The 25989-nt window shown below is 43.2% G+C and overlaps 2 protein-coding genes across 5 annotated transcripts in view; both read right to left on the bottom strand.

Annotated features, from left to right (window-relative positions):
* Window positions 1-13092, bottom strand: part of LOC118364076 (protein spire homolog 1-like) — a 53237-nt gene extending 40145 nt beyond the window's left edge. For all 4 annotated transcript variants that reach the window (XM_052489790.1, XM_052489788.1, XM_052489789.1 and 1 more), the window contains exons 1-2: window positions 12228-13092; window positions 5444-5472 (exon numbers count right to left, since the gene is read on the bottom strand). In XM_052489790.1, coding sequence (XP_052345750.1) covers window positions 5444-5472; window positions 12228-12582 — 384 coding nt within the window. In that variant the 5' untranslated portion in view covers window positions 12583-13092. The remainder of the gene's footprint in view (window positions 1-5443; window positions 5473-12227) is intronic.
* A 206-nt stretch (window positions 13093-13298) lies between these two features.
* Window positions 13299-24620, bottom strand: LOC118364570 (V-type proton ATPase subunit C 1-A). Its single transcript, XM_035746224.2, has 13 exons — window positions 24476-24620; window positions 23896-24081; window positions 22020-22087; window positions 17413-17498; window positions 16845-16939; window positions 16505-16596; window positions 16215-16313; window positions 16053-16121; window positions 15784-15876; window positions 15597-15690; window positions 15282-15379; window positions 14994-15120; window positions 13299-14437 (listed from the first exon to the last, which is right to left on the bottom strand). Exons 2-13 carry the CDS (start codon window positions 24025-24027, stop codon window positions 14342-14344), a joined length of 1149 nt encoding a protein of 382 aa, XP_035602117.1. The 5' UTR covers window positions 24028-24081; window positions 24476-24620; the 3' UTR covers window positions 13299-14341.
* Window positions 24621-25989: the final 1369 nt, after the last annotated feature.

Raw genomic sequence — 25989 nt, forward strand, 5'->3', positions numbered from 1 at the left:
AGTTGGGAGAGGAACCTTTAATCTTGTCTTCCCATATCAAGCCCAGGGTTCTGACAGGAGAGTGAGGGAGTAAAAACACTCTCCTCAGGATAGGTTGTTCTCAGCTTGTCTCTGCTCCACTGACCTCTGAGAATCAACTTTGCATCCCAAATGGCACCCTATTTCCTATGTAGTGCCCTAAATGTGATGTTATTTGGGACGTGACCTTCTGTAAGGCTGACAGTTCCACTGTCCTCTCTCAGAAGGCTATGATAGGTCACTAAGTTTGGCTCACAACAAGGAAAGCTGGGAAAGAGTCCTTCATAGGGTTGCAAAGGGAGGGTATGACAGGAGGTTGGTGGCACCTTAATTGAGGAGGACAGGCTCGTGGTAATGACTGGAGCGGAATAGGTGGACTGGTATCCAGGTGTTTGATGCCATTCCATTTGCTCTGTTCCGGCCATTATTATGAGCCATTCTCCCCTCAGCAGCCTTCACTGGAGGTTATATTACTGGAAACTTTCAAAGTTTACCAGAAAATACCAGAATATTGGTAACTTTCAAGGATTTTATGTAATCTATCACAAGACATCTAGTGACCCTTCTGGGTATCAACGGCGTCTGTAATTATATCAAATCAAATTGTATTTGTCATATGAGCCGAACACAACAGTGAAATGTTTACTTACAAGCCCTTAACCAACAATGCCGTTTTAAGAAAATACCTAAATAAATAAATAAATATAACAAATAATTAAAGAGCAGCAGTAAAATAACAATTGCGAGGCTATATACAGGGGGTACCGGTTCAGAGTCAATGTGCGGGGGCACCAGTTAATCAAGGTAATTGAGGTAATATGTACATGTAGGTAGAGTTTTTAAAGTGACTATGCTTGGACCTAGACTTGGCGCTCCAGTACCGGTAGCCGTGCGGTAGCAGAGAGAACAGTCTATGACTAGGGTGGCTGGAGTCTTTGACACTGTCAAAGGCCCTCTATGTGGCCTTATCAAATCAAATGACATTTTATTTGTCACATGCGCCAAATAGAACAGGTGTAGGTAGATCTTACCGTAAAATGCTTACTTACAACCCCATAACCAAAAATGCACCGTTTTTTATTTAACGTTAGAAAATATTTGGTTAAAAAAATATATATAATAAAAATATTTAACACTTATTTATTTTACTATGTCAATATCTCTTTGTTACAAATATTTTTGGGTTCAAGCTGGTAACTTTGGTCCCAAAGATAAAGACAAGATACTGAAGATTCCAGTAACTTTGGTAAATTACCGGTAGCTTACTAGCTTTGTAACCCTAGTCCAACACTACAAGGGTGTGTGTAGATATGTGTGACCAAGTGCAAATATGAAATGGCACCCTACTTCCAATCCCTACGCTCTGGCACTACTTTTTTTCCAGAGAGTGGTAGAGAGTAGTGCACTATAAGGTGCTATTTCAGACGCTGACCACGTGTAGTAGCCTACATGGTACTCCGGTGCAGGGACAGATCTTTGCTATTAGTGTGTTAATCAATTATTTTAATCGGCGCTAAAATATTTTAGATAATTAAACTATTGGAGAAAATAATAATTTGAGAAATGAAGGGTTTGCAATTATACCTCCTCATTAGTCCTGTCACAGGAAATAAATCAGACTGCACAGCAGCCCCAGTAAACATGAAGTCCTTTAGCTGGCAGAAACCTAACAGGAAGCCACTGTCAGACCATGTATTTCTGGTCTAAGTGGTTTTTACATACCATCAACAGTAGTCTCTCCTAATAGAATGTTACAAAAAATCTAACATAGTACCTAGCCAGAGCACATAATATTGGGTTCTGGGGTCCAAGAGATACACTAAATGGCCCAAAGAATGTGGACACCTGCTTGTCGAACATCTCATTCCAAAATCATGGGCATTAATACGGAGCTTGGCATTGTGCATGGTGATCTTAGACTTGTGTGTGGCCATGGGGAACCCATTTCATGAAGCTCCCCAAGAACAGTTCTTGTGCTGACGTTGCTTCCAGAGGCAGTTTGGAACTCGGTAGTGAGTGTTGCAACTGAGGACAGATCATTTTTACGTGCTACGAGCTTCAGCACTCGGCGGTCCCGTTCTGTCAGTTTCCATTTCACAATAACATCACTTACAGTTGAACGGGGCAGCTCTATCAGGGCAGACATTTGATGAACTGACTTGTTGGAAAGGTGGCATCTTATGACAGTGCCACGTTGAAAGTCACTGAGCTGGTGGAAAAATAATGGAAAAGGTGGAAAAATATGCCATTCTTCCCTTAACCCCCAAACAACAACAACTGCTCCCCGGGCACCGATGACGTGGATGTTGATTAGGGCAGCCCCCCGCACCTCTCTGATTCAGAGAGGGGAAGACACATTTTGGTTGAATGCATTCAGTTGTGCAACTGACTAAGTATCTCCTTTGCAAGAAATCAATCTATACAATACATCATTGATGAATGACTTCACCCCTAATGTCTGAACTTGGTTTGAGGCAGTCAACAACGGATTGATGTTGCTTTTATTGTTATTGTTTATTTTTAAAGATCTGATTTGCCTCCATTATGTGTGGCTGGCCTGGCCCTGCTGAGAATCTGTGACCATACCTGTCTACATACCGTTGAGCTGTGTTTCTAGGTTCTGGGCCTGGAGCCATCAAGCCTCTCACTGGGAGTGGGTGTATAGGGGGCGGGTAGTGGGAATGTGCACGACTTTGGGTCCCCGGGACCAGGAATGAGAAGCACTGCCTTCGAAGAATGTCAAAATGTCCATGACCTTGAATGTACCTGACCCTCTGACCTATCTAAATGTATGTTCATGTAACTGTATGAAGCAATCTAAAATTGTAAATCCTGAAATGTGTAATAACTTGAAATATGAAAACTGGGGGAAAAAACATAATAACTAAATATATCAACAACGAAAAAGAGAAGGGATTGATAGCAGAGGAGGGAAGGCAGGAAACCCTTCGATGTTCTTTAAGGGTTTTAGAATAGTTTTCACGATCATTTCATAACAGAGTTTATAGGTAAAGTAGAGGGCCTTGCTCTAGAGTCAAAGTGGTGATTTGAGAGAAGGCAAGAGGAGAGACGTTGTGCTCAACCCCATGACCTCTGAATCATATGACTGACGTTGAGCACCGCCTGAGGGTTCAGCCGACACCCCCCCCCTGATCCCCCGGCGTACAAACACACACCCACTTTAACACACATTAAACTAAACCCATCAAACCATTTTCAAGATGGAATGAATGGGAATGTTCATCATTTCTCGGACACAAATATTTAATTTAATTTAATTATCAGCAGCTGATCAGAGAAGACAGTTTTTTCTTTGATCGTGTAGTTAATCAGTCCATTCATACTATTTCCAATAGAGTGGTCATTACTATGAATAGTCATTACTATGTTAACTGCCATAATCGTCCTCCATACTTCAAATGCTTACTCTTAAAAATCCCCCTCCCTGAACAGTTGAACTACAATAGAGAGGAGGACCAGCCTGCCTGGGACATAATGAAAGTATGAAACATAACCCAGCAGTAAGAAGCAGTAGGAGTAGCAAGATCACGAGACCAGAAAGGTTTACCAACGCTGGAGGCATCAACAGTAGTGTTACCAAGAAGACTAGCATTCTTCAGGAGTCACACAGGGGTTGTTTCCCCTTTATGTGACGTGTTCTACCCCTGTACTGAATACCAGGGAAGCGAACTCATGACTAACACTAATCTACACACAAAGCAACGTGCTATCTGCTAGCTAGCCAAAATCCTGATTTTGAGTTGGCCTGTGAGCAACATTATTTTAGTTCTCATGGAGGGTGACGTCACTGCACTGTGGGATACCTAGTTATCATCTGCTACATGTATGTGGTTCTACTGTACCTCCATTGCACTCTCAGTGTCTGGACCAAGAGAAAGTAGCTCAGCTGTCTCTGTCTGTCTTCATGTAGTACATTGTGCCACAACAACACAGGTTTCATATAGTTCAGTGTCATACAGCAGCATAGTAGAGATTGAATCACGTCAGTGACAGTGTTGGAGAAGTGGTGTGATCCAATCACGACCAATGTTTCTGAACTAAATTGCCCACACACACGAGCTGTAATGCAATAAGACTGCTGGATCTGCAGTGACAGTCAGAAGAGGGTGTTGGAATGAGGATAGACTTTCCAGTATTTTCTTTAGCCAGGCTCTCACACATCACATCAGACACTGACTGACTGCACTAGGAGAACACATTTCTGCCATGAAGCAGCTTGGCAGGGATTTTGTTGACGCAGTTTCACTGCACATTCTCAGAGAGAGAGAGACTCTGTGTGTGTGTGTTGTGTGTTGTGTGTGTGTGTTCTATTCTCTCTCCACCTGCTCCCAGAGATCCATTACCAGGCAATCCCACACTACTCCAGGACTCCCAAAGTTCCACCCCACTGAAGACAGATTATTGGTGTTCAACAATACATTTAGCCCACCCTGAATACATGCAAGACACAGAGTAAACTGCAGTCATGTAGGACATTGATGGGAAATCGTTTCCTCATATCATGTGCTCTAATACTACTAGCCTCGTGGTAGTGATGATGACGTACTAACACACAAATATGCTAGCTAGACACGTCACCTGATACACAGACAACAATAGCTATTACTCCTCTTGAGCAGTAACCTCCTCCCCAGGCTGTGTGAGGCTACTTGAACAGCACTGCTGTTTTCCCCTGATACAATTGTATTGAATGGAATTGAACTATTCCCATCACCATATCAGCTGGAGGAAGAGGTTACTGGGAAGGTAAATTACAATATAGTTGGCCCTTGGCCCTTGTAATTGGCCCTTGTCACCCAGAGCCAACATCAAAGGGGAGAGCTCACATGGTGACATTCATTTCGCCAGCCCAGTCAGTCAGACCAGCTGAGAGCCTAGAGAGTCTACAGTGAAGGTCTATCTATCACTGATCTCCAAATAAACTCCATCATCGCTCCTGTTAGGACTTCGTTCTAGGTATTATAATATATATTTTCAGATGTTCTTGTTTTAGTTAATGACTGCTGGTGTATTTGAAATTGCCTCACTGTCAATGACAGTCCCATGTTACACATAGCGTAGGTGTGGTCATATCCATTCTCTCTAGTCTAACCTCTGAGCTAGATGCTGTGAATGAGGTGTGCACTGCACAGACAGTATGGTAAAGCACTAGTGAAACCACCACCACAATGCCCCTGGCAGCAGGTTGAGTGTCAGGCATGTCATCAAGCAGGATTAACACGCCCTATGCTTGTACAGATAGTATCCATCCACCACTGTGACGGTTGCCGGCCCGGTTTCGCCAGGTATAATTCCATTGGATCACGGTCGGCCCTCCTGCTCAACATCTCTCATATCATCATCATCTCTCGTATTATTACAGATATCTTCCCAGAAACAAGGAAGTCAGAAACATGGCACTCACCTCTGTTGATGTGGCTGGGATGGATTTACCTGTGGAGACACAGAGGAAAGTTGTGATCAACAGGAAATTTATGACTAAAGCAAAGCATCTTAAAATACATTGGCTTGGTTATGACCTGGATGTGAAACTATCTGTGACTGAGAAGGGCTTATGCAAACATGATGAACTCTCAGACCTACAATAAGACATTAACAACTGGCCCAACCAACACAGCCTTTCAGGTCAAAAGAGAGCATGTATTGTTTTATACTAAACCTTTACTGTAACTAAAACAGAGGCCACAATTCAATCAATTGCAGGTCAATTAAAATGTGAAAATCATGCCGCTGGGTCACTCAGAATGTTTCCGTACACCGTATCTGCAGGACAGATGTATGTGTCGATAATTCAATATGACAGTGTCTGCAGAGGAACCAGCATGTGAGGCGTCAGTTTGAACATGGTTAACAGGTCAACACCTCAGCCTGAACATTTTTATTGAACCTGCAGTGTGTTTTCCCCCTTCATCTGTTTTATTGCTTTCATCTGGTCCTGATATGTCATGAGATACTGTATGCATTTAGGTCTCGCACATGAACCACCCTTGGGCTGCTGGCTGCAGTTGCCATGGCAACTCAAACGCTGATCAGCCCGAGTCAGAAGGCCGATGAACAACAAAGGCTCTGGTGACTCCATGATGGAGTCACTAAGTGGCCATCAGCCATGAAGATAATCTGCTCAGTCAAACAAGGTTATTATTATCAGACCGTCAGAAAACAAAAGCTGTTTAATCAAGTGAGGCGGAACCCCCATCTTGAGCAGAATAGGTAAAGCACAACACACGTGCATTATAACACAGACTACCATGGGTCTAACCTTGCCTATATACTGTAGCACAGTAGTTAATAGGGCCAGGATTATATATATGACTGTAAACCTGACCAGGAAAAACAGGGTCCATGGAAAGAGAAGAAGGAAGAAGGAAGAAGATTGAGGAATGTGTCGTGAAGACAACATCATTTACTGGGTCACAGTCAATGAAAGCAGCAGTTCATTCTCACCACTTGGTTGGTGGCATGTGACTACTGATGACGCCCTGTCTCTGCCTCTCTCGCTGCATCTGCCTCTACCTCTGCCAGTCAGTCTCTCTCTCACTGCCTCTGCCAGTCAGTCTCTCTCACTGCCTCTGCCAGTCAGTCTCTCTCACTAACTCTACCTCTGCCAGTCAGTCTCTCTCACTAACTCTACCTCTGCCAGTCAGTCTCTCTCACTAACTCTACCTCTGCCAGTCAGCCTCGGTCACTGCCTCTGCCAGTCAGCCTCGGTCACTGCCTCGGTCACTGCCTCTGCCAGTCAGCCTCGGTCACTGCCTCGGTCACTGCCTCTGCCAGTCAGCCTCGGTCACTGCCTCTGCCAGTCAGCCTCGGTCACTGCCTCTGCCAGTCAGCCTCGGTCACTGCCTCTGCCAGTCAGCCTCTGTCACCGCCTCTGCCAGTCAGCCTCTGTCACCGCCTCTGCCAGTCAGCCCTCGGTCACTGCCTCTGCCAGTCAGCCTCGGTCACTGCCTCTGCCAGTCAGCCTCGGTCACTGCCTCTGCCAGTCAGCCTCTGTCACCGCCTCTGCCAGTCAGCCTCTGTCACCGCCTCTGCCAGTCAGCCTCTGTCACCGCCTCTGCCAGTCAGCCTCTGTCACCGCCTCTGCCAGTCAGCCTCTGTCACCGCCTCTGCCAGTCAGCCTCTGTCACCGCCTCTGCCAGTCAGCCTCTGTCACCGCCTCTGCCAGTCAGCCTCTGTCACCGCCTCTGCCAGTCAGCCTCTGTCACCGCCTCTGCCAGTCAGCCTCTGTCACCGCCTCTGCCAGTCAGCCTCTGTCACCGCCTCTGCCAGTCAGCCTCTGTCACTGCCTCTACCTCTGCCCGCATACACATAGCTAAAATTCATCAATAGACTTTATTCAAGAAACTTCTTGGTTAGGCCTAGATGTTACTCCAAGCCACCACGTCATCGTCATGAAATGTTCATTAACTTCAATAACGTGACCAAACAGATTATATTTTAATGACCCTCTCCACATACACAATGACAAGCTCTATTGTAATGTGACATCCTGCAAAACAACATGTTCAAATCATTTGCTTGTGACTGCTCCATTCATTGATGAGAAAAAACAAGATGGAAGCCTAACATTTCAGGACATCAACAGACCTACTCACAACCAATGTCCAATGGTCCTTATTTTCAAATCCAAATTATTTTAGAAAACCTGTTTTATATCAGCAGTTGTCACAAAGTGCTATACAGAAACCCAGCCTACAACCCCAAACAACAAGCAATGCAGATGTAGAAGTATGGTGGCTAGGATAAACTCCCTAGAAAGGCAGGAACCTAGGAAGAAACCTGGAGGAACCAGGCTCATTTTGACACTCAAAGTAATACAAAACAACTTGCTTTTGTTACTGCCATGCAGGAAACAGACAACGGACAAATCCTGTTATTCTCACACAAACTGGCAACATCATTGAAGGAAAGAAATCTGATACAGAGACCTGGAAGACGCTCAATACAAATCCTCAGACACACAGAGAGAACAGGAAATCACTTTCCTTTTCCACCGTAACCTGTTTTCTCTCTCTATCCCCCCCTCTCTATCCCCCTCTCTCTCATGCAATGCATTATCCATCACAGAGCTACAGTGTGACAATCTAAACAACTGCGAAGACACAGTAAACATTATGACAACTGGTATCAATCTGGGTAAGATCAGGAATCTGGGGAAATTTAGTAAAATAGTAACTACATTTTGTGGCACATCTATTTGGTCAGTTGGAATAGTGACATGGTTGGTGGGTCTGTGACAAATTGGTTGGAAGAATGCTCTCTCTCAGTTTTTCTTTCTGCATGTCTGTCTGTCTCTCTGAACACAGCTGGGATGGCTGATATGCCTTGGGGGAGACCCCTTGCTCTGTAGCCCAGTTAACCAGACATTAGAGTGGTCAGTCCTTCTGAGAATCCATCAAATATGGATATGATGTAACAATCAGTGTTTTAAGATATTATAATGGATTTAAGGCACCAGAAAAAGAAAGGTGTCGTAAGAATAAGGTTAGTCTATCTACATTAACTCATATGATTAGATTTAGTGACATTAATGTAATAATCACAGATGAATAAAGTGTAATAACACACATGATGATACCACATTTAAGAGCAGCATTGCCTGTAGAGTAGCCATCCTCAGACCAGTAGCAAACCATGCAAAACCTCCCATCCCCAATGACTATTACTGAGTTACTAACACACTGCCAGGCACGTCAAATAAAATACAGTACACCACAAATTCCACCCTTACTATGCACAGTCCATTCATAAATGCCAAAAAGGTCCTGTGTGTCTCAGCTGGCAGAGGATGGTGTTCGCCACGCCAGGGATATGGGTTTGATTCCCACTGGGGACCAGTACAAAAAAAGTATGAAAATGTGCGCACACACAACTGTACGTCACTCTGGATAAGAGTGTCTGCTAAATGACTCAAATGTAAATGTCAAAAAGCTGATTAAGCATGGAGTATATTGAGTCTAAAGCAAATAACCCATCAAATTGACTCAGCACACATTGACTCAAGGTGTGTAACTGAGTAAGAGCTAGGGTACAGCTTCCCTGTGACACCATGGGTAAATAAATAAAGATAAATTGAGTCTGCTATCTGAGAATCTGATTACAGGATACTAGCGAGGAGGAAGATCGACAGGAACTCTCCACAAGCAAGACAAGACACATTACTTGTAATTCATAGTCACTTTCACAGGTAGCCTGATGACTCACAGTAAATTATTTCACTGCTCTGTTGTTTGCTACATACTTTAGTCTGAGACTGTCATAGTTGAAATAGTTTGTGGTGACAAGGGGCATTGAACAAAAAGTGATTAGCGATTGGATCATCTTTAACCGATTACATTTTACATTTTAGTCATTTAGCAGACGCTCTAATCCAGAGCGACTTACAGTAGCAATTAGGGTTACGTGCCTTGCTCAAGAGCAGGTCGACATAGTTTTAAGCTAGTCGGCTCAAACCAGTACCTTTCAGTTACTGGCCCAACAGTCTTAACCGCTAAGCTACCCGCTGCCCTATCAGAGTATGAAAGCCAATGACAAATTTTCAAGCCACCGCTATACCCATGTTTGTTCTGGCTTTGGCCCAACCCATTGGTTTCTGGACCAATCAGACGGCCCCGAATGTGTTCGCATTCGCATAACCTAACGTAGCAGGTGTAAAATTAACATCTGAAACTAGATCCCTTACATACTGGACCAGACGAGAAGGGGGGGAAAAAAAACTGTCGGGGAGGTTATATTCTGCACTGTTCAACCAATCCAGTAAATGTGGAGGAGGAGTTAAGATGGTGTTGCCTTGTTAACGTCACAGGGGCTCTTTCCATTTCCCGAAAACCGGACAGAGGCTAGCATTTGGCCGGAGCAAGGAGTATATAGGTAGCCAAGCAGTTTCAAAGGCACACCCAGACTACACACATCACTTGCTGTGTCATATCAGGTGTGACACAAGACAATGTCAACAGTTTAGCTAGGCCCTAGCTGTTAAGGCGTAAGTCCATCGATGACTACAGTGATGATTATTTGGCTTGGGGCCATCATGCAGTCATACCATTGGTTGAGGGTCTTTGTGGCAATGAAAGCACTCCATAAAAAAAGTCCAAAATAACAAAAAAAGGCTGATAAGGGGCCACATCTTATCAGTCAAGGTAGCCTACCCCACACCCCCACCCTCCCTTGTACAGTGGATTCAGACCCCTTCAGGAAAGTATTCAGACCCCTTGACTTATACCACATTTTGTTACGTTACATCCTTATTCTAAAATGTTTTTATTTTTTTTTATTTTATCCCCCCGTATCACTCCACACACAATACCCCTTAATGACAAAGCAAAAACTGTTTTTTAAAACATTTTTGGAAATGTATACAAAAACAAACTACTGAGTCTTCTCTGCAGATCCTCTCAAGCTCTGCCAGGTTGGATGGAGAGCTGCTCCCAAGTGGTGCAGAGGTCTAAGGCACTGCATCTCAGTGCAAGAGGTGTCACTACAGTCCCTGGTTCGAATCCGGGCTGTATCACATCTGGTCGTGATTGGGAGTCCCATTGGACGGCGCACAGGTTTGGCCGGGGCAGCCCGTATTTGTAAATAAGAATTTGTTCTTAACTGACTTGCCTAGTTAAATAAAGGTTAAATGAAAAATAAATAAAAGTGTGTCACTGCACAGCTATTTCCTGGTCTCTCCAAAGATGTTAGAATAGGTTCAAGACTAGTCTCTGGCTGGGCCATTTAAGGACATTCAGAGACTTGTCCCAAAGCCACTCCTGCATTGTCTTGGCTGTGTGTTTAGGGTCATTGTCCTGTTGGAAGGTCAACCTTCACCCCAGTCTGAGGTCCTGAGCGCTCTGGAGCAGGTTTTCATCAAGGATCTCTCTGTACTTTGTTCTGTTCATCTTTCTCTCGATCCTGACTAGTCTCCCAGTCCCTGCCGCTGAAAACGTCCCCACAGCATGATGCTTCACCGTAGGGATGGTACCAGGTTTCCTCCAGATGTGACGCTTGGCATTCAGGCCAAATAGTTCAATCTTGGTTTCATCAGACCTGAGAATCTTGTTTCTCATGGTCTGAGAGTCCTTTAGATGCCTTTTGGCAAACTCCAAGTGGGCTGTAATGTGTCTTTTACTGAGGAATGGCTTCCATCTGGCCACTCTACCATAAATACCTGATTGGTGGAGTCTTGCAGAGATGGTTGTCCTTCTGGAAGTTTCTCCCATCTCCACAGAGGAACTCTAGAGCCCTGTCAGAGTGACCATCGGGTTCTTGGTCACCTCCCCCGATTGCTTAGTTTGGCCGAGCGGCCAGCTCTAGGAAGAGTCTTGGTGGTTCCAAACTTCTTCCATTTAAGAATGATGGAGGCCACTGTGTTCTTGGGGACCTTCAATGCTACAGAAATTAGTTTGGTACCCTTCCCCAGATCTGTGCCTCGACACAATCCTGTCTCAAAGCTCTAGAGACAATTCCTTCAAGCTCATGGCCTGGTTTTTGCTCTGACATGCTCTGTCAACTGTGGGACCTTATATAGTCATGTGTGTGCCTTTCCAAATCATGTCCAATCAATTGAATTTACCACAGGTGGACTCCAATCAACATATAGAAACATCTCAAGGATGATCAATGGAAACAGGATGCACCTGAGCTCAATTTGAAGTCTCATAGCAAAGGGTCTGAAAACTTTGTAATACATCTGCAGAAATGTCTAAAAACCTGTTTTCACTTTGTCATTATGGGGTAGTGCGTGTCTTGATGAAAACATGTTTTTATTTAATACATTTTAGAATAAGGCTGTAGGATAACGAAATGTGGAAAAAGGGTCTGAATACTTTCCCGAATGCACTGTATGTCAGTGCAGCAACAAATTGTGTCATGGAAATATGTTGATTTTTCATTTTCTCAGTAGGCTATTTTATAGTGTGAATGATGAACATGAACATGTGATGTGTGACAGGGGAAAACAACAACAGCTGAGCCAGCTGACTAAATGCAATGGCCAACAATTGGAAAGCATGACATATGAATCTATCAGTCGGTGTCCAGCTGCCTTGTTGACCTAATTTCTACATTTTCTTAATTTTTTTTTACAGATTTTCTCATTCTAGGAACTGGTAATATTACCAATATGTTGGGGAAATCAAAAAAAGACAGAAAAAAAATAATGAACGCATTGCAAAACATCATCATTACATAATTATTGTACCTACCATCACAGCCTTCATATTGTAATTTGACAGCTCCGTCTTTCTGAATCCTCACATCCCGTGATCCCTCAATCCTTTTCGGAGTATCCACCACTGATGCACCGGCAGCTGGGCCAGAATTCCTCCTATGTCCCTGAGCCAGGTTTATGCAGCATTGGTAACACACTGCCCAAGCCTGCTCTTCGTTAATCGGTTGGCTGTAGAGCATTAAAATCTCCTCCAAAGACAGTTCACTTCCCCCTCTTTCCTCCATTCCGTCCATTTTTGCCATCCCGGGATACGGCGTCTTATCTCGCTGGACCGCAGCAGGGCCGATCAGCTCTCCACTCTCCTCGTCCGAATCTCGCCGCTTGGCCATCCTTTCATTCTATCGACCGAGAAGGGCCGGTGATGACACTAATAAACGGGGAGCCGCAGATAAACAAATGATCCCGGCAGCCTGAAGACATCGGAAAAGATGCGGTTCCCTCGCAACAGCAGCACCACCACGGACAGTAATTATGATTTCCCCCGCCTTGCTGTGTTTTCGTATGGGTACCAGTCATATGACGGACTGTTTGCATGGTCTGAACGCCTGTCAGGTTTCGGGCGACTTCAGAGGAATGCATACATACATAGGTGACATGCGCAGCTGGAGGACTTTATTTCCCACTTTCCCGGTTATTTTGTGCCATCTGCTGTCCAATTTGATAGAGTACATCTAGGCAATGTGTAGGCGACTCTGACAATGATGTTATGCTCTCAAACAAATACTATTTCTCAGTGATGGATTTGGGAGCACATTTCTATTCATATTGAATTCCTCATATTAATGTTTGAAGGCAGGGATTTCTTAAGGGTTATGTACATTCCTACTTCTCAATGGAGGAACTTCCTCTAACTACCCTGCCCGTAGTTCTGCAGAGCCCAAGCATGACTCACTCTCTTTCTCCCACACAACTGTAAACGTGGAAGATTCCTGCAGGGCCTGGCCGTTCATTGTAATATGTAATGTTTACAACCTTACCTGCAGATATAGCCTACCAACACGGACAACCTCTAACCCCAATCACAGACAAAATACAGACAATTTTCTTCATATTGACTGTTATCTATTCATAGCATACATAATGCTTACACATTCATATATCTCTTTTAACATCAAATATACACAACATGAGATAACACACAAATATAGCATCTTTGTAACACTATTTGTTGCCAAGGTGAACCAATACCTCATGAACATGTACCAGATGTGCAGGTAAAAGAACAAATTGGTCACATACACAAGTATCTATGAATAGTACCACTCAAAGATGTAGCTATCAATATGCACAACACAGACGTGGAATGATAGAAAATGCATAAACTACCAGAAATAAATATTTAGAGATCTTATTCGTTTCAGCACACAGTTAAAGGCCCAATGCAGCTGTTTTATCTCAACATCAAATCATTTCTGGGTAACAATTAAATACTGTGATTGTTTTCAATTAAAATGGTCAAAAAGTAACAAAACAATAGGATTTTAGCATGAGCAATTTCTCAAGCAAGAATTTGACTAGGACTGTTTTTGGATTGGGGATGGAAAAATGTAAACTAGCTGTTATTGGCAGAGGTTTGGAACACTTTCATATTGTTCTATTAATTAACTAGTCACCAGTCAGCCGAAAACTCCATCCCACCAAAACAGGCTGAAATTTCTATCTTACACTAAAATGGCCTTATTCCACAATATCGTTCCGACCTCAGTGTGGAAATCTATATAAAAACACAGGAAAATCACATTTTTGACGGCACTGGGCCTTTAAATACAGTCTACTTTGATTATGCTGTTTTAAAAAAAAATCTGTAAACAAAACCAACTAAATTTACATCAAGCCATTGTTTGTACAGATGGAGGGGGTCACTTTAAGTGCTTTAAACCACAAGGAATGAGCATGCACATCTGAGGAGAGCAAGGATAAACAGTATCACCCAGACATGAGGAGAGGAGAGGACGATTAGAGAGGCGAGGAGATAGCAGGGCAGAGAAAGGAGAAAAGAGCAAGACTGGGAGAAAGATTTACAGGAAAACACAAGTTGGTGGGTACTCAGCATAAAGACAGAACAGAGGGGTCAGGTACAGTGAAAATCTATTTAAAGTCCAGCAGGTTGCAGTCTATCTTGTAGTAAACATAAGGGTAGTACTCCTGCTGGCTCAGGTTCAGACCAGGGATATCCATGGCAGACTACAAGGGAATAAAGAAACAGAAACCATTAGCTTTCGTGGTAAAGAACATTAACACGACAGGGATAATGTGGTTGTCTAACAGGTCTGCTGAACCAGACGATATCAATCTCATTTAGCTAATGTACCATCATTTTTAATACACAACATTTGTTTGGCATCGCAATGCCCCATGACTACAATGATACAACAGGTGTTCATCTGGGCACAGCAGGTATGTATATATATACTACCGTTCAAAAGTTTGAGGTTTTCTAATGATCAATTAGCCTTTTAAAATGGTAAACTTGGATTAGCTAACACAACGTGCCATTGGAACACAGGAGTGATGGTTGTGATAATGGGCCTCTGTACGCCTATGTAGATATTCCATTAAAAAATCTGTTGCTTCCAGCTACAATAGCCATTTACAACATTAACAATGTCAACACTGTATTTCTGATCAATTTGATGTTATTTTAATGGACAAAAAAATTTGCTTTTCTTTCAAAAACAAGGACATTTCTAAGTGACCCCAAACTTTTGAACGGTAGTACATTTCAGGTCTAATTACTCACATCAATGACAGCTGCAGCGCTGCTGTCCAGGTGTTTGTATAGGTCATTGAGAACCTCCCTCAGTTTCTTCATGTTCTTCTTGTTGGGCTGGAGCAGCATGGCCTGGAAGTTCACAGGCAGCCCATATCTGTGGGAGCATAGGCAGAGCAGTTAAATCACTAACAGCAGGCACAGCCAGTTAGATATTTTATTTGTATTCAGGTTGACTTCTTGTCAATACAAGCATCTTGTCACTCACTACAAACATCTAACAATTGGACGACTGTTAGTACAGTGTGATCGTCATACCTTAAGACAGACTCCACAAAGACCCTCAGAGCCTTGATGTGAATCCATGCGATGAAGGCCTCACTGAAGTTCACTTTCAACCATCGCACCAGTGGCCCCTGACAGAGGGAAAATAATACTTAGGGTTAGATCCACCCTACTGTGTAGCTAGTACTGTCCAATAGTTTCACCCACCCACCCCATCCCAGAATGGTTGCAGGGATGTCCGAACACTAAGTGTACTTGCAATGAAACTTCTTTTTTTTTTTTTTACAGTGTAACGTTTCGGTCACATATACCTTGGTCAGGCATCACATTTCTAGTCACATGACTTACAAACTGCTTCTTCTTGTCTGTGGAGAGACGTGTCATCTCCTCTTTGTCCGCATTCATCTCCTGCTCGTTGTACTGGAAGTCCCTGACTGTGTACCTGATAGAAACAGCAAGATAATTACATATGGAGTGTGTGTGTGTGTGTGTGTGTGTGTGTGTGTGTGTGTGTGTGTGTGTGTGTGTGTCTTACTTGTTCTCTCTGGCCTTGTGTCTGAAGTCATCAATGGCCTTCCTGAATAGGGTGACGCTGAACAGACCACTGTCATGGTCCTCAAACAGCAGGCTGTAATAATGGGACAAACAGAACAGTCAGACAGGCATGATGGACTCACAATGAAATCACTTCCTGGGCAGAAAATACTAAAAAAGATATGAAAGATATGGATTGAAGAGACTATGTACTGAAGTAGTTATTTTAACATGCATTCACTATGGGCTCTGAATCTCCTATAAACTTACTTAGTGGATCGGGGTACCACCATTTCAGACAACGTTTCATAGGTCTTCTGCCAGTCAGCATAACTCGTCCTAGAAGGATCCGGAATTGTTAGACAGCAAACTGGTGTTATAAAAAAAGTTGAAATATGACACTGTTGAAAACTGGGGAAAAGTTGTACTTACTTTGGTACAACCACCAGCATAGTGATCAGATACTCTGAGTCAATCACAAAGTCCTCCTTCTTGACAATGTCAGCCAGACTCCTGGTCAGCAGGCTCCCCCTACAGACAACATGGTATTGCATGATATATTAATGATAATGTAAACAAATATTGAAAGAAACAATTGAACAAAGCAAATATGCATTGGAAGACTTTTCCTCAACACTGGTTCAAATATATTTCTAGTTTAGCATAGATTAGCAGCAGTGGGAAATATAGTTATGCCCTTGAGCAAAAACAAATTGACTCACGCGTTCTTTCTCTCCAGATTCTGCAGGTTCCCTTTCAAGTTGTTGTAGGCAGACGCTCTGGCCTTCAGGTCGTTGTCAATCTGGCTTACTTGCTGTAGAGAGGAACAGGTCAAGTACTCAGAATATGACCCACGTAAAAACTCTGCACACAGTATTTTAACAACAGATTTACTCGACGTAGAGAAAATACAGTTGATTGATACTATTGAAATATAATTTACTTGTTGATATCTTTTTACCTTCATGCGCTATCGAAATCATGACAATTTTTTTTTTTAAAGGGGTTCCGTCTAGCTAATTATCAAGAGAATCAGATGAGGAGGGAAGAAGAAAGACTTGCCTTGGATATGATATCAGAGATGTTCTTCAGTGACTGCTTGATGGGGTACTTGGCCATGTCCCACTGAAACCGTGTGATGTAGGTCACCAGATCCACTAGAGGGAATCAAAGCATTGTTACTGAGGGAAGGACTTGGTTAGAATGACGTTTTTACATTATGATGCATGGCTTTATGGGTAATTGCAAAATAGTCTTATCAACCATTTCTAAAATGTGCTGGTATTTCCTTAGTATTTCGTATTAACAGGTTAAAAGGATAATTGCTTAGTCAATCAATGTGCACAGTAGAGGTAGCAGCACACTTCCTGGATTCATTGTTTTTCAGGAGTCCTTTGTATGTGATGATAACCAACTAGCTAATCTCTAATGTCCTCCATTGTTTTCATATGAGTAACTTGTATGTGATGATAATGATAGAAATAGAATGACCAACTTGAATGGGAATAGCCATTCTCGTAATTATATTTATATAATAATAACTGCCTCCATTGTTTTCATACCAGTATCTTGTATGTGATAACTAGCTGCATTGTTTTCATATGTGTAACTTGTATGCAATGATAAGTACCTCCGTTGGCCAGCAGGTTCTCCTGGACTTTGTCTCGGCTGTCCTCCAACACATCAGCCATGTACTGAGACACCTTCTTCACCACACTGTGAACAGCCAGGAGACATTCACACAGTCAGGCCACTGTCAGCAAGCCCTCATCAAAAGGAGATTATAAACTGGATGATTCGAGCCCTGAATGCTGATTGGCTGACAGCCGTGGCATATATACCGTATACCACAGGTATGACAAAACAGTTATTTTTACTACTCTAATTACATTGGAAACCAGTTGATAATAGCAATAAGGCACCTCGGGGTTTGTGATATATGGCCAATATATCACGGCTAAGGGCTGTATCAGGCACTCCGCGCTGTGTTGTGATTAAGAACAAATCAAATCAAACTTTATTTGCCACATTTATTTTTATTTTATTTCACCTTTATTTAACCAGGTAGAATAGTTGACAACAAGTTCTCATTTGCAACTGCGACCTGGCCAAGATAAAGCATAGCAGTGTGAACAGACAACACAGAGTTACACATGGAGTAAACAATTAACAAGTCAATAACACAGTAGAAAAAAAGGGGAGTCTATATACAATGTGTGCAAAAGGCATGAGGAGGTAGGCGAATAATTACAATTTTGCAGATTAACACTGGAGTGATAAATGATCAGATGGTCATGTACAGGTAGAGATATTGGTGTGCAAAAGAGCAGAAAAGTAAATAAATAAAAACAGTGTGGGAATGAGGTAGGTGAAAATGGGTGGGCTATTTACCAATTGACTATGTACAGCTGCAGCGATCGGTTAGCTGCTCAGATAGCTGATGTTTGAAGTTGGTGAGGGAGATAAGTCTCCAACTTCAGCGATTTTTGCAATTCGTTCCAGTCACAGGCAGCAGAGTACTGGATCGAAAGGCGGCCAAATGAGGTGTTGGCTTCAGGGATGATCAGTGAGATACATCTGCTGGAGCGCGTGCTACGGATGGGTGTTGCCATCGTGACCAGTGAACTGAGATAAGGCGGAGCTTTACCTAGCATGGCCTTGTAGATGACCTGGAGCCAGTGGGTCTGGCGACGAATATGTAGCGAGGGCCAGCCGACTAGAGCATACAAGTCGCAGTGGTGGGTGGTATAAGGTGCTTTAGTGACAAAACGGATGGCACTGTGATATACTGCATCCAGTTTGCTGAGTAGAGTGTTGGAAGCAATTTTGTAGATGACATTGCCGAAATCGAGGATCGGTAGGATAGTCAGTTTTACTAGGCTAAGCTTGGCAGCGTGAGTGAAGGAGGCTTTGTTGTGGAATAGAAAGCCGACTCTTGATTTGATTTTCGATTGGAGATGTTTGATATGAGTCTGGAAGGAGAGTTTGCAGTCTAGCCAGACACCTAGGTACTTATAGATGTCCACATATTCAAGGTCGGAACCATCCAGGGTGGTGATGCTAGTCGGGCATGCGGGTGCAGGCAGCGATCGGTTGAAAAGCATGCATTTGGTTTTACTAGCGTTTAAGAGCAGTTGGAGGCCACGGAAGGAGTGTTGTATGGCATTGAAGCTCGTTTGGAGTTAGATAGCACAGTGTCCAATGACGGGCCGAAAGTATATAGAATGGTGTCGTCTGCGTAGAGGTGGATCAGGGAATCGCCCGCAGCAAGAGCAACATCATTGATATATACAGAGAAAAGAGTCGGCCCGAGAATTGAACCCTGTGGCACCCCCATAGAGACTGCCAGAGGACCGGACAGCATGCCCTCCGATTTGACACACTGAACTCTGTCTGCAAAGTAATTGGTGAACCAGGCAAGGCAGTCATCCGAAAAACAGAGGCTACTGAGTCTGCCGATAAGAATATGGTGATTGAGTCGAAAACCTTGGCAAGGTCGATGAAGACCGGCTGCACAGTACTGTCTTTTATCGATGGCGGTTATGATATCGTTTAGTACCTTGAGTGTGGCTGAGGTGCACCCGTGACCGGCTCGGAAACCAGATTGCACAGCGGAGAAGGTACGGTGGGATTCAAGATGGTCAGTGACCTGTTTGTTGACTGCGCAGAATACAACAAGTGTAGACTTTACCGTGAAATGCTTACTTACAAGCCCTTAACCAACAGCACCATTCAAGAAGAAGAAAATATTAACCAAGTAGACTAAAATAAAATGTAATAATAAAAAGTAACAAAATAAGAATAACGAGGCAAGGCCTCCCGGGTGGCGCAGTGGTCTAGGGCACTGCATCACAGTGCTCTAGGGCACTGCATCACAGTGCTAGCTGTGCCACCAGAGACTCTGTTCGCGCCCAGATGTAAATTGTCCGGTGGTGATTTTTATTCATTGTTCAGCAGTCTAATGGCTTGCAGGTAGCAGCTGTTGAGGAGCCTTTTGGTCCTAGACTTGGTGCTCCGGTATAGTTTGTTGGCGATGTGGACACCAAGGAACTTGAAACTCTCGACCCGCTCCACTACAGCCCCATCGATGTTAACGGGGGCCTATTTGGCCCGCCTTTTCCTGTAGTCCTCGATCAGCTCCTTTGTCTTGCTGATGTTGAGGGAGAGGTTGTTGTCCTGGCACCACACTGCCAGTTCTCTGACCCTATAGGCCGTCTCATCGTTGTCTGTGATCAGGCCTACCACAGTTGTGTCGTCTGCAAACTTAATGATGGTGTTGGAGTCGTGTTTGGCCATGCAGTCGTGGGTGAACAGGGAATACAGGAGGGGACTAAGTCCACACCCTTGAGGGGCCCCAGTGTTAAGGATCAGCGTGGCAGACGTGTTGTTTCCTACTCTTACCACCTGGGGGTGGCCCGTCAGGAAGTCCAAGATCAAGTTGCAGAGGGAGGTGTTAAGTCCCAGAGTCCTTAGCTAGTGATAAGCTTCGTGGGCACTATGGTGTTGAATGCTGAGCTGTAGTCAATGAACAGCAGTCTCACCTGGTGTTCCCTTTGTCCAAGTGAGAAAGGGCAGTTTGGAGTGCGATTGAGATTGCATCATCTGTGGATCTGTTGGGGCAGTATGCGATTTGGAGTGGGTCTAGGGTGTCCGAGAGGATGCTGTTGATGTGAGCCACGACCAGCCTTTCGAAGCACTTCATGGCTACCGACATGAGTGCCATGGGGCGGTAATCATTTAGGCAGGTTACCTTCGCATCCTTGGGCACAGGGACTATATGGTGGTCTGCTTGAAACAAATAGGTATTACAGACTCGGTCAGGGAGAGGTTGAAAATTTCAGTGAAGACACTTGGCAGTTGGTCCGCGCATGCTTTGAGTACATGTCCTGGTAATCCGTCTGGCTCAGCGGCTTTGTGAATGTTGACCTATTTGAAGGTTTTGTTCACATCGGCTACCTAGAGTGTTATCACACAGTCATCCAGAACAGCTGGTGCTCTCATGCATGCTTCAGTGTTGCTTGCCTCGAAGCGAGCAAAAAAGGCATTTAGCTCATCTGGTAGGCTCGCGTCACTGGGCAGCTCGCGTCTGGGTTTCCCTTTATAGACCGTAATAGTTTTCAAGCCCTGCCACATCCGACGAGCCGGTGTAGTAGGATTCAATCTTAATCCTGTATTGACGCTTTGCGGAATTTGATGGTTCGCCATAGCCCTTAGCCATGATATATTGGCTATATACCACAACTCCTCTGGCCTTATTGCTTAAATACACCATGCTTTCATATAGCAAGACATAAAGTCTAAGCAGACTGTTCATTGGGCAGGGTATTTATCCATCTATATTCTACAGCACCAGACCAACAACTGTGCACATTATACAGTATACATTTGAAATACCTTTTTAACGGAAAATGGACCTGTAGGCCAACTACTATTATTCACAGAAATAGATTGTAACCTTTTTTTTAGCACAGTAGTTGCCTTCACTGAACCAAAATGATGCGGATAATACTTGATATGATTACATTCCAATTGATGTGTGATCAGTGGATGACAGAGAAAAACTAAATTCCATGCAATGACAGAATGCTTGATGTCAATAAGACAAGGCTTGTTTGTCTAGACAACGGACACCTAAAAACGCTGTCAGATTAAGCAAATCCAAAATCAGTCTGTAAAAGGTGTTACTTTGGCATGAGATTTCTCATCTTCAAATTTCCTACAGACGAGTTCCAGAACAAGGCTGATATTGCCCTATGAGAGGTAACTGGGTTGCTCATGTTGGTCTTTTTTGAGAGTAAATGTCTACAGAGGAAGCAGGGCTTGTTTAGTATGTGTGAAATTTTGGACGTCAAGATGTTCCAAGGATTATAAATAACTTCAAACCAACAGTAGCACACAAGTCATGAGCGATAAATATGACTGAGTAAAGAGATGCTGGTGTGTCACCAAACTGTAAATTGCTAACTTTAGTCTGTGGGCCTGCTAGCCTCACGTTGGTATGAAATTCCTTACTGTAGCAAGGTTAGGGCCACGGAGGGAATACAGAATTGACTGGACTCTGAAGACATCAGACTCACACTGGTTTGTGAGGCACTTTGACAAAAATAATATGTATATCACAACACATTCACAATGGACAAGGTGTATAAATAGTAATGAATTTGATATTTTGTAAAGTAAATCCTGAAGTGATACTTAATGTTCAAAGCGGAAATTGCAGTGTAGTAAAAAGCCTACCCTTCAATAAAGGAGTCCAGTTTGGCCAGGTCATCTGACAGCCCAACTAACACATCTAGCGTCCCCACCTGTTAATGCAAAAAGGAAAAAAGGCCAAACGTGTCAAAGCTTTAATTCAAACAATATTTCCCCTACCATCATATACCCAGGGTGAGCCCATTTTATAGATGGGGTGAGCCCATTTTATAGATGGGGTGAGCCCATTTTATCGATGGGTTGAGCCCATTTTATAGATGGGGTGAGCCCATTTTATAGATGGGGTGAGCCCATTTTATAGATGGGGTGAGCACATTTTATAGATGGGTTGAGCCCATGTTATAGATGGGGTGAGCCCATCGGTTCATTGGCTTAATGCCAGAGGCCTAAATGTTGCTTTGATGGCCTTTGATCAAACTAGGGCCAACTCAAACTAGGGCAAAGACTGGATGAGATTCCTGTGGTCAGGGGTCTGGTTGTGCTGCCTGCCTGTGTTGTTTTCTCAGTGACATCTGAGAGTCAGTCACCCAGCAGTGACATTCAGGGGCCCATGTGCTTTGGATGGCGGCGCTTTTGTCGGGACCCCTTCATGTGTTTCAAAATGTTCCGTCGCGTGCCGTGTACCCCAAGTGGCAAAGGGGTCAGTAGGGTCACAGAGGATAACCATCAAACATCCTCTAGGGACTCTGGGTACTTTCCCTGGAATATAATGGCCATTGAATCATTTTGGATGGGTGGCACTTCTGGAGTAATGAAAGGAGAAAGCTTTGACCCATAGCATTATTAACAGATCACTTACTGGGAGCAGTGAGCGGGGAATACTTATTTCTCTATAGTTGCTTTTGGAGTAATAATCGGAATATGATTTCATTTGTGAGTAAACTATGGCAATGTTTTGTGGAAGCCTTGACCCACATAGGAATGTAGAGGCGCTAGTAAGTATACTGAACAAAAATATAAACACAACATGCAACAATTTCAAAGATTTTACTATAGTTCATATAAGGAAATCAGTCAACTGAAATAAATTAATTAGGGCCTAATCTATGAATTTCACATGACTGGGCAGGGGCGCAGCCATGGGTTGGGGAGACAGGCCCAGCCAATCAGAATTTGTTTTTCTAAAGACAGAAATACTGCTCTGCATACCCCCTTCCCTTCCTCAGATGATCCCGCAGGTGATTCGTTACACATGGTCTGCAGTTGAGAGGGCAGTTGGATGTACTGCCAAATTCTCTAAAACGGCAGCTTATGGTAGAGAAATTTAAATTAAATGATCTGGTAGCAGCTTTGTTGGACACTCCAGCAGCCAGCATGCCAATTGCACAACACAATGTGGCATTGTGTTGTGTGACAAAACTGCACATTTTAGAGTCCCCAGCACAAGGTGCACCTGTGTAATGATCATGCCGTTTAATCAGCTTCTTGATATGCCATACCGGTTAGGTGGATGGATTATTTTGGCAGAGGAGAAATTCTCAGTAACAGGGATGAGAGAAATAAGCTTTTTTTTTGCATATGGAACATTTCTGGGATCTTTTATTTCACCTCATGAAACATGGGACCAACACTTAACATGTTGCATTTATATATTTGTTCAGTATAAGTTAGTTGGGCGATATGGCCATTTTCATTCAATAATTTTCTCAATTTTGATAGTATATTTGAGTAGTGCATGCAGGATAGCAACAAGTGAATTCTAAGTTTTAAAAAAAAATTCTCAACCAAACTAGGAGAACTGACAGTGAAGTAGTAAGTTTTTATTTATTTAGCACTGTCAACATATTGTTATGGACGGTATTGTAAAAATCCATACCGGTATTCACAATCTATTGCCCAGCCCTACAAGTTAGTATGGTAATGTAGTAGCTACTATTTATGGCTACTGCTGCATGCTAACCTTGAGGTCTGGGATGTTGAACTTGTTGTTGGTGGACAGGTTGTTGTTGCGGGTGGTAGCCACCATCATCTGGTCCCATGTCTGCTGGCAGGTCTTCTCTCCAGGAGCTGAGATCAACCAGAACTCTGTCATGGCTACACACGGATTATTACTACAGCCTCACAACAAAATGCACAGAGATGAGTGCTGTAAGACAAGAAAAATAACGGTTTTACTTGTTAAACAGGACTTCATTTGTAGTACAATATTATCAATCGCAACGTTATTCTCTATTTCATGTTGATACATCAGTAAATAAATGATAGCAAGACAACATTGACTGCTATTTAATCCATCTCTGTCTCCCCAAACCTGTCTTATCTGGTTAGCTAGCGAGCATGCAAGATAAAGGATGTCTTCTTATGCTTTACATCAAAAGTTGCTAACGTTAGCTAAACCTCACTAACGTTGCTGCAAGTGACATTCTCTGTTGATTGAAACATGACCCATAGCTAGCTAGCTGGCATCACATGATATCAAGTAACGTTAGATTTACAGTAAAAATAAAAAAAATTATAAATACAGTTTTCACATTTCTTACCTGAGATCTAATGACAAAACTATTCGAACACTAATCAATTACTACCGTACAATTGCTATGGTTCAATATTCATAATTGCCAATCAAAATGTAAGACTAGAGGTCTTTCCAGCAGCAATCACATTCATGTCAGCTGATCAGATGAGGAACAGAAAGGCCTCTCGTGGGGGAGGGAAACTTTTTGACGTCACGATATTTGACAGACGACCCCAGCGGGTTTGGAGGAGGTACTACAGCCCCGACATTTCAAAACAGAGGAGGACGATTCTTTTCTGACAGAAATCGTTCACAAAAAGTAGCAGGGTTGAGGTCAGTTGATCCATTTAAATTTAGGAGTGATATTTATTTACAATTAGTCATTTTAACCATTGAATTGGAGTTGCATGATCCCCTCAATAATGTACTGTACTTCTTGTGGGGTTACAGGCTATGTAATTTCATAATCTCAGTGAAATTCTTGTTATCTTAGTTCTGAGGACACAGACAGTCTCAAATGCCCAGTCAGCTGGAATTTGGGGTGTAGACGTTCTATATCTGGACAGGAGTCCAGCCATTTCCTGACTCTGGGTGTCTCCCTGCTCAGAATTCAAGGAAAACCCCACAAAGGGACATGTTTATAGTTCAGTAGGTCTGGGGTGCATTGTTTGGGATACAATGCCTGGTCTGGCTGGAGCCAGCCGACCAGCCAACCCCTCAGATCAAACGACAGGCCAAGGACCAGGGTGGGCTGCCCACTGTTGGCCGCAGGCCAGTCTACAAGGACATTTCTGGGCACACGGACTGTAATCACTCTCTCATTTGGGCTACCGACACGCAGACTGGGTCTTTGAGTAGGGATGATGATGTGAGGAGAGGAATTAACTGAGTGTGTCCTCAACAAACTTCCTCTAATACAAGTTAGTCATACAGTGTGAGAGCTCTGAAAAACCTATGGATGAAGGTCATTGCTGCAACTTTGTGTATTTCAAAGATGAATGTCAACATTCTCTATCATTCCCATCTCAGTTACATGGTTTAATATATCCAAAGCATTACACAAAAATAGAGCACCAAGTTTGTTGTTGAGTCCTACCAACATAAACATGTGTCACATGCTCGCTCTAGTTCTAATACTTTGTATACCGTGCTTAACTTTACATATCACATGTTTGAACTTTTACCCATGAGTTTGAGTGACCATGACACTGACAATACATCTTAGTACAAAAACATGACGTGGTTAAACTGTAAATGACACAAAAATATACAACTACACATTCCTTATACTGTGTACAAACTTTCAAGACCCATATAGTGTCCTCAGTATCTTTCACTGTATTCAGGTCGGTTCTATTTCCCAGCTAGTTATTCTGAGCCTTCTGAGGGACATTACAGTAAATCTAATCTAGTATGTCTGAATTATTATGGACTGCCTAGGGCAGAAAGGGGGAGGAAGGTTTTAAAGAGGGAAATTGTGTGAGATAAGCAATATCTTGTATTATTGTTTCAGTGGCAGATTGGATCTATTTGTCAACC

The sequence above is a fragment of the Oncorhynchus keta genome, chromosome 31 (genome assembly GCF_023373465.1).
Source record: "Oncorhynchus keta strain PuntledgeMale-10-30-2019 chromosome 31, Oket_V2, whole genome shotgun sequence".
Taxonomy (NCBI): domain Eukaryota; kingdom Metazoa; phylum Chordata; class Actinopteri; order Salmoniformes; family Salmonidae; genus Oncorhynchus; species Oncorhynchus keta.